Below are 9,690 nucleotides of genomic sequence, written 5' to 3' on the forward strand. Positions count from 1 at the left end.
AACTTGAAAATACTAGTTACATGTATTTGCTTCTTTTTATACATCTTTATGTGATCGTGATGTTAAATAAAATATGTAATAGTAAAAGCTTACTTAGAATGTTGGTCCAATCTCAAAAACACTACTTAGCAGTTACACCAGTACTGAAAGGCTACAGTCTATTTATCTGTCTTTTTAATCAGGATCAAGGTTTAGAACCACCACCACATGTGAGTATGAGACAACATTACACAATTACATTTAAGGTGTAGTTTTGGTATTCAGTTAGTTGCATCATCCCTTTTCAGGGGAATTATTTGAAGCTCTTTGGCTATTCTCTCTCCTATAGCTCGACTACTTGCTGCAATTATTCTTCGAGACATCAAATCAAAAGGTCCACCTAGAAATCAAAGCAAGGAAAGTAACTAGCTTGTATCTGGAGAAAATTAAAAGCTGGTAAGAAAATGAGCATTGACAAAATCAAGCATAGATGTTATATTACTATTTAGGACCAGGTTTTACCTCTGGATAAAAATGCATTCAACTCAACAGGTATCTCATATGAGCTGTATTTATGTTCTCTTCAGTGTATGTTTACTGTCTACTTTCACTCTTCCAGATGCTCAGCCAAGGGAGCAAAGGTTGTCTTGTAGCTTAAGACCATATAATTGATTCTGCCTTTTTTTAATTAACTGGATGACAACTCTGCTCCATAGTGGTACCTTCAAAAGAGGATTGAAAAACCTCTTTACGCCTTTCAATTTCAGCAATGTTTTGCTCCCCATTAGCTATTTAAAAGAACAAAGTATCACCCATGCCAGCGCATTTACCTGATACATCGAGCAGTACTCCGCCTGCTTCAGTAATAATGATTCCAGCCCCTGCCATATCCCAGCAATGAATCCCCATTTCATAATAGGCATCAGCTCCACCAGTTGCCACAAGGCACATGTTCACAGCTGCTGTACCAACGGCTCTAATCCTAAAGGAAACACAGTTGGTTTTTTGAGAACGGTTTGCAAAAAAGTCACAATGTCTGTGTACATTGCACAGAGAACACAGAAGCATCATATGCAAAGTGAACTTAAGGAGAATGTAATGGAATGCTGTGGTAAACAAATAAAAAATTGGGAATGAAGTTTTGCTTAAGTGGCTTGAATAGCTTTCCAAATATAGCAAGCAAATTCCCAGAAACCACACTCATTAAACAAAAAATTGTTTAACAGAATTCAGAGTGAAAATACATCTCAACTTGTTAAACTAAAACATATTCTGAAAGCTATCTGTCCATGAAAAAGTAAGATACACTACTTCGGTTTTTGACAACAAGAATTCAAGCAGAATGTACAGTGTTCTCAGCACTGAGAAAAGTTACTTCAGTTTCTGTGGTGATGCTCAGTAAGCATCTCTGACTTGAAACAACCCTAACAGAGGTAATCACAAAAAATAAACTACAGAGCATAAATTTGGTCTGGATAACTTAATCAAAACCACTGTGTTACAAATTCCAGTTTCGTTTTCAAGCATCGATGCATTTATGAAGGAAACATTTACTACAAATAATTGCAGTTATTTCAATTAACAGTAAAATATATGTTAAATTGTATTTGATAACAGTTAAACTACTGCAAGAGGCAACTTAAATGAACTCCAATCTTAATTTATCACTTCCAAATAAAATGCCAAAGTTGCACTGATAACATGCCTAAAATGTATTCCCTACTTAAATTTCAGCATATATTCTTTCACGACACCGTAAGACTTTCTGAAAGTAGAAAAAATATCTATATCTAATATATCTAATATATCTATATCTAATATCTAATCCCAAGCATCTCATCATAAAATTGGGCTGAATAACAAAAAACTGTCCACTGAAACCACTTTCAGATTTAAAATGGTTTGCAGAAATGTACCTGAAGAAGAGGCAGAGAGGAATGTAACCAAAATAACAGCAGTTTATGGACAGTTCCAACTACTTGGACAAATAAAAAAATTGTACAGTGTTGAAAGAGGAAAGGGAGATTTACTTCTGCCTAAAAAACCCAACTATTCTCATTACTACAGGGAAAGGAAACTAAGAAATGTAATACAGCTTCTATGTATTGAGTTTTATTTCTTGTGTGTTTCTGAAAAAAAAAAAAAGCACAAAATTCTATTTCATTTTTTAAACTAAAATACAATACTTTTTAGTCCTATCAAACCAAATGTGCTTCACTTCTCTTATACATGTCCAACTTTGAAAAACTTAAACACACTTGAGAGTTTCTCTGCAGAATTTACTAGACAAAACCATTTAAATCCTATTTCACATCTAAGGTGTCAAATGTGATGCAATCACTCCTTCCTACAAATGATCATGTTTACAACATTAAACTTATCAGCAAATATAAAAAGAAGTATCTTACCCATGAATAGGAATACTAAGAAGTCTTTCCATATTAGAGAGAATTATTTTGACAGTCTCTGGATCACGATTTGATCCCAACTCTGTTACTAAAAGGGATTTTGTAATGTCTGAAAGAGAAAGAAAGCTTCACTTTTCCAACAGTACAACTTACATGATAACAGTACTTCGTAGAGTTTACTTCTTTGCTTTCTTACAAGAATTAGAAGTTACTTTAATATAAATGTTACATATATTGCATGTATAAAAATCTATTCTTACATGGAAGATGGCAGGAAAAAAACAGTGAACAAAGCATGATCTGGTTCAATTGTGCATACACATTAATCAATGTCAGTAGTAAATAAAATTTTATTGCTGTGAAAATTAGAACAGATCTTTAAAGGTCCCACTTTTAAGTTTGGATTTTACTGTATACAGGATAGTAACTACACAGGAGTGATACTGGTTCACACCTGGAAGAAGTTTAATCACTTGGTAGATTTGTTACAGCCTCTAAAGAACGATGACAGATGGATTACAAACATACAAGGAATTAAAAAGAAATAAACAAAACCCCACAACATACAGGGAATAAAATCTTCAATTGCCAAGTCCTGATTTTGCAAAGATCACAAACATGTTATATGCATAAAAGAGAACATAAAAGCTGTTTGTCGAAAGTGAACAACCTACGACCAAAAAAGCCGAAACAAAACTATGAGATAGGAAACAGGAATATATCCATGTCTACAACTGTGGATGTCTGATTTGCAAAATAAATGTAATTACAAGAAATAAGGTACTCAGTTCAGCTCACCTTCTTGGCCTGATACTTGAAGTTTTTGACCATTACAAAATGCACCTTTTCCTTTCCTGGCGGTATACATCTTGTCTTCTATACAACTATACACGATTCCAAACTCTATCTGCAAGAAAAAGCAAACATACCTTCAGGGGTTTTTTCCATTTCCTCATATTTACTATGAAAATAAGATCTTAGTTATAACCAGCAACAAGGAAGTAATTTGGTTTTGATTGATTAGATATTAAGTAATAAAAAGTATACCTTTTTGTTTACAACAAAGCCAATTGAAACTGCCACAAATGGAAACCTACAAAACAAAACATTTCGCTAATTTATAGTGAGATACTATGCTTCTTTCATCACCACACTTGCTCTTAACAAAATAATGTTCAGCTTAACATATACTTGAAAATGAAACTTGGACTATATAGGAAACATTAATTCTCTGGAACTTGCACAATTTACTATTAAAATAGGCCCAACAACATAAATTACCATTTAAAATACAAACTTCTCCACCCATTGAAACTAAGCCGGTGACAGCTGAGAGGCTGTCATCCCTGTTGCAGGTACTACTAGCTTAGGGATTGCCATTTTACAACCAAAGAACACAAGCAAGCCTCCACGCTGCCAACCTTTCTCAGAAGGAACAAGCTGGACAAAATGGTCTCATCAACGGAAGCAAGTCACCTCTCCCCCGCTTCTACTTTCTCTGTCAAAGCAACAAGACAGATACTGAAAGTGAGAAGGAAGACTGCAGGGGGTAGAGTGAAGGCAGTGGGAGTATATAGGGCACAGCTGCCTGCATAGCAGTCTAAGTTGTTAAAGACCCGTCAATTTTTTAATTTCTACTCTTTAGAATTTGCAGTTTCAAAACATTTGCTTTTATTGCTATCTGCAGAAAAACACAGACTTTCAAGTCTGTAAATCCAGCAGAATGGCTTCTTTTCCTCCTGCTTTTGGAATGTGTTTAGCAGGATTCAGCAGCTGTTTAAAGCCATGGTGCACACAGCGACAGTAATTTTAAAATTAGAATCAAGTACACTCAGAAAAGCTCATTAGGGCCAAAATCTACCACGTTTCAAAACCAGAACAAATAGGCAGTCAGCATTACACTGAAAGTCCCCTCCTCATCCTGGTGGCAAAATACCACGAATTACTGGCGATACTCTGCTTTCTTTCATGGTAGCAGCTGCTAGATCTCAACACATTTGAAATTTCTTAGAAATCAGCACTTGGAGCTCTTTGTGCCTCTCTGCAATTCCTAACCCTGAGTCCTGTTGCTTTACTATTAAAATCTAACCACCTATTTTTAGCACCCAAAAGCTGCTGACCCCTGCTTTAAAGTACAGGCTTCTTGGAACGACTGCTATTGGTCAGACTATTATAATACAGACAGGAATATTAAATGATTACAGACATTTCCTGATGGCTCTCAATAAATGCAAATAGAAATTCGTAACTATTAACAATTTCGTAGTATCTCTTTCAAAGCAATTTAAAAGGGAAAAATCCTTATTTTCACAGAACTGGAGAAATAAAAATGGTAATTGTTTGAAGTTGCTAACATAGAAAAATGAAAGGTGGACCTGTGTACAAAGTTGGTAGTTCCATCAATGGGGTCTATAATCCATGTGGGGTTGTCTGTCAAAATGCTGCCCTCTCCAGCTGCAACAGATTCTTCTCCGATGAAGCTAGAGCAGCAAACACAAGAAATTGTTTAAAAGGTCTGAATTACAACACTGTCCTTGAAATTAAAAGTCTTAAGAGAGAGACGCAGGTTCTTCTACCACTGGCATCATATGTAGTGACCATATGTAAAAAGCTGAGAAATATACAATATATCTGGAAAGAACGAGTCACATCTGACTAGATTTGTATATAAATTTATAATGTCAGAGATAAGCCTGATATGTGGAGAAAACAACTATGCATTTTAATATCCGTTACTGGAATTTAGCATTCAGAACACTGAAGTTTCATACTTTCTTTCCCCAGTAATAGTATGATCAGGTTTTGGTCAGAATACTTGTAGCTATTTACACCTTTCAGTTTATTTGTGCTACAAACCACTACTTGTCAGTTTGTGTTTTAACTGAAGACAGCTTCTGTGGCCATATGCACCTGGTTAGACCGTTGGCAGTAACTGTTAAATTTGCAGTCTGCTTTCAACCCAAACGTGACATACAAGTTGTCAGTCTCAGAACTGTTTAGTTTTCCAAGCATTACAAAAAGATAACAGTAAAGGAATAAAATCCAAACCGGAGCCCCTGCTGAAGAAGACAGCAGAGCGCACACTCGATCATAGCACCAAACCCAAGGGACACACAAGGCACCGTGTCACAGGAACTGTAACTTCACAATCTTTGCTGCTCATGGAACTATTTGTTTTGAACTGCAGAATTACTAGGGTAAGTCTAAGGGTGGGGAATTCTCTTCTATGCCTTTTGCACATTGTTAAATTTAGCACGCATCAAACACGCTTCCTCCACAAACAGGTAAAATGAGGAGAACCATTTTTGTGAAACAAAACTATGAGGTTCCTTTAATATTGATGAGGAGTTTTATGATTAACTACAGAGGTGAAGATGATTGCTTAGAAAGAAACATTGTGTTTCCAAAACGCAGCCAATATTCACAAAGAGGAGACTGAGTAGTTATTTAGGTGGATGAGTAATTCATTAGAAATTCAACACCAGTATATCTAATGTCATACCCATTATCAAATATGAAAAGAAGTTAAGATATTCTAAAATGCTAATCAGGGTCACAGAAACTGTTATTTCAAGGTCATTCCACAAGTCCATATGCTCAGACTAAGTAGTTTAGAATACTAACATTTTGCATCACCTTAGTTGTTCCAATTCTATGCATATTTATTAGGTTTGACATATAGAGATACAATAAGGAAGTCTCTAAGAAAATGTAGGAAAAATTAGCAGACTCATTTTAAGGAAACCATTATACCAAAACGGGAAAGAGAAGCTCACATAAGTAAAAATAAGTGAAATACAATTCATCCTTCAAAAATAGATTTATTTCAGGGGGTAAGGGGCAAAAGGAGGGAAAAAAAAAAAAAGGGAAGAACAATTAAAAACCCCTCAGTATTTCGTATGATAGATTTTCAATTATGCAGAATCAGAATTCTCTTTGCTTTTAAGGATGTTTGATGCTCTTAAGCCATATGAGATTTGCCAAAGGCAGCTCAGTACCATGGGACCCATCCAGCACAGTGAGTGAAGGCGAGTTTCAGCTGCCAAGACCAGACAAGAAATTTGGGTTCTAGGCACCTTGGGGCCACCTTGGATTCTCCAACACAAAAACCCAAGAAGTTGTTTACAGCTGGCTCAAATGGAAGTAACTTTCAGCATAAGTCATGAGTAGGGCTAAACTCATTATCAATAGAGCCTGGGGAGGCCTTGTTTTGTTACCACAGCAGCATGCCAGTTACAATGAAATTTTACCAAGCAAAATCATAAACTTTCCATTTTCTTCTTCCCTCTCCCCTTCTTTTATCAAAAGTGTCCTGATACGAAGCCATACCTATGAGAAGGATACTTTTCTTTTATCAAGGAAATAATGAAGTTTTCTACTTTTTGATCGGTTTCTGTCACTAGATCTACTGGTGAACTTTTAGTCATAACAGATATTTCTTCTTTGAGTGCTCCACGGATTATCTGTTAACAAAAGAAAAAAAATAGAAAAAAAAAATAATCTTTCTCCATTAACAGTACTGAAAATACTAGTTTTCCTAAAAATCTGGGCATCATTTTAACTGCAGTTTTCTATGCTGCACATACAAAACACAAACACAAGCAATGCCAAAAGCTGGATTTAACTACAGTAGCTGGTCTTCAGTCTCTGCTCAACACAAACTTTTACATAACCTTAAGTCTAAGTACTACAAGATCCACTGACACATGAAACTGAGCTCTATTTTAATTAGGGCAAGTTTTGGATTTAAATTTAAATACCAGAGTTGAATGAAACATTTAAAACTGAACTTAAGTCAGCTATCTCCAGCCAGACCCTGCATTTATGATCTTAAAATTATGAGAATCACCCTAAGCAAGAATCTATGCCTCAGAGCCCAGAAAATTACTGTAACTTTGAAAGGTTTTCTGAGGGAAGACCTTAATGAGATCTTTGCAGAGACAACATTCTGCAGATTCTGCAGCTCCAGGGAACAGAATTAGTCCATGTGCCATCTTGTCTGGCTGCAACAGCATTCAGATGTACCAAGCTGAACTACCAAGAACTGAACATTTGGTAATCACTCTTATGCTGAGGTGTGCCAACTCCTTCTTGTTCCACATCATTTTAGATCACAAATGGGCAAAGTACTGCCACTGCAAGGGATGCTACTTATTTATAGAAGTAAAGCGGTCTTCTTGAAGAGAATACGATATGGTATTTGTGTCAACAAGAAGCCACTGTATAAAACAGATTGAGGTGTTCAAAAAAAAGATTGTCAACAGCTTTCAGGTGGCAAAATTAGAAGGTAGACAGGTGCAGTTTAAGGGGAAAAATTAAGATGCTCTTTGTTTACCACAATTCAGATTATTTTATTATTTTTTTTTAAAAAAATCAAATTTAAGGAACAAAAGATACTATTTAATCGGATTGTGGTCTAAAGAAAAGTGTAAAGTTGTTTAATTAAGCGATCTGTAAATATGAAAGGCACCACAATCTTGAACATCACTGAACAATTCTACTAACATTTCTCACAAAACACTCCTCAGAATAATATTCACCATTAAACTCCTTCAAAAGCTATATACATACTAGAGTCAATAAATAATTTATAAATAGTTTATACATACCTCTCCAGCTTTCCTTGCTAAAGTAACTGCGTAATCCATACATTCTTGCCAAGGATCTGCCATCTTTTCTTAGGTATGCAGGCTACCAAAAGAACAGATTAACACAGGTATGATTATGACCCTTTTTAAAAAAAAAATAATCCAAATTTCTACACCCTCTGCTCTAGACTGCACTATTTTCTCCTTGCTAGAATATGGAGGTTTGTCCTATCCTTTACTCTGGAAAATAAACTCCAAACAAAAAAAAAACACCCCAAAACTCAAGCCAAAACAAAAATATCCTCCCAAAACAAAAAAAAACACCACCCCAACCAACAAGCAACTTAAAAAGTACTAAAAGCTTAGTTTAAATTACCAGATTTTTTCCCCATATGTTTTGAATATGAAAAAGGAAAAACAAAAAAAAAAACATTAACAAGTACAGAGGTTCAGTCTTGAAAGATACATGCATATACTAGATTCCACATTTAGACGTTGACCTCAATGTACATAAAGGCTCCAAAAATCAATAGCGTGGTTACGCACAAACACATTCTCAAATACAGTGTACAGGCTCCGTGCCTTTTTGCTTAAAAATAGTAGACTCTTCCCTGTAATTTACTGCAGAATATTGCTGACATACAGCTTTGTCTATTTTTAAGTATGGTTTAAATGACTTTGAATATCCTTAAATTAAACTATTAGAATCTTAAACAAAAAAAAATCCGTCCTTTCTGCATTTTAGTCCTAGATGCTTTGTTTTAGGGGTTTATTCCAAAACACCACTATGAAATTGTTTTGAGTCTCCATGAGAAAGTTACAAGATTCCAGTCACTTAAAAGTGTGTTCTATATTCTGAAGCAGTATAAATCAATGCAAAATGCATCACCTTCTATGCCTCTCTACTTTCATGAGAAATGTCAAATAATACAAGTCAGCACATCATACATTATTTCTGATACACCCTCAGCAGACCCCAAGTTCATTCAACGACACAACGGTATGCCGAATTTTTGAAAGACTGTTTTCCTTCTGAGCCCCAGCCCTTCCAGCAGCATCCTGGGTACTTCCTGTTAAGTGATTTGGTCCTTATGTGATGACTTGAGTAACAGTTTTGTAATACGTGCAGATTCACAAAGATTAGCCAGATTATAAACAAATCTAGCACTGAAGCTGTATAAAAAATCCCCCGCAATTAACATGATCCATGAGCCTCCAGTCTAATCATCCTCATATCATATGTTGATAATGTTCCTTACTTAACCCAGCCTTTAAAGCATAGATTCTGCTGTATGAACAGGCACTGTTCAGGACACAGAACTGCGTACAAGAGCACTGGATAAAGTTACTCTGCGATCCATAAAACACTGGTAGTGGAACCTTAAGCACACAACAGCAACGCCTCATGCAGCAGAGGAGATAAAAGAGTAACTTTCATTTAAAACCTCACTAAAACAGTAACTCCAGAACACGTATTTAGTTTAACACCAGACCCTACGCTAACTGCCAGCTGAGTTCTGTCCTCGCTGGATGTCCCGTGACGGATTCGTCCCACAGACTCAAAAGGCGCGCTGGGGGCAGAAGCCCGGCTCCCCAAACAGGAGCAGGGGTCCGGCTCCAGGGCGGGAGGGGCAGCCCGCAGTGCCTGGCTCAGGGGAAGGCACCTTCCGCCTCCGCGGCCCTGCCATCGCTCCGGCCAGGTCTGAGCGGTGGCA

General features: G+C 36.4%; 1 protein-coding gene across 1 annotated transcript; it reads right to left on the reverse strand.

Annotated features, from left to right (window-relative positions):
* Positions 1-260: 260 nt before the first annotated feature.
* IMPA1 (inositol(myo)-1(or 4)-monophosphatase 1) lies at positions 261-8,096 on the reverse strand. The gene is made up of 8 exons (XM_009874221.1): positions 7,997-8,096; positions 6,717-6,850; positions 4,763-4,867; positions 3,435-3,480; positions 3,186-3,294; positions 2,388-2,496; positions 810-961; positions 261-379 (listed from the first exon to the last, which is right to left on the reverse strand). Exons 1-8 carry the CDS (start codon positions 8,057-8,059, stop codon positions 261-263), a joined length of 837 nt encoding a protein of 278 aa, XP_009872523.1. The 5' UTR covers positions 8,060-8,096.
* Between the last annotated feature and the right edge of the window lie 1,594 nt (positions 8,097-9,690).

Source organism: Apaloderma vittatum, unplaced genomic scaffold (genome assembly GCF_000703405.1).
Source record: "Apaloderma vittatum isolate BGI_N311 unplaced genomic scaffold, ASM70340v1 scaffold4338, whole genome shotgun sequence".
Classification (NCBI taxonomy): Eukaryota; Metazoa; Chordata; class Aves; order Trogoniformes; family Trogonidae; genus Apaloderma; species Apaloderma vittatum.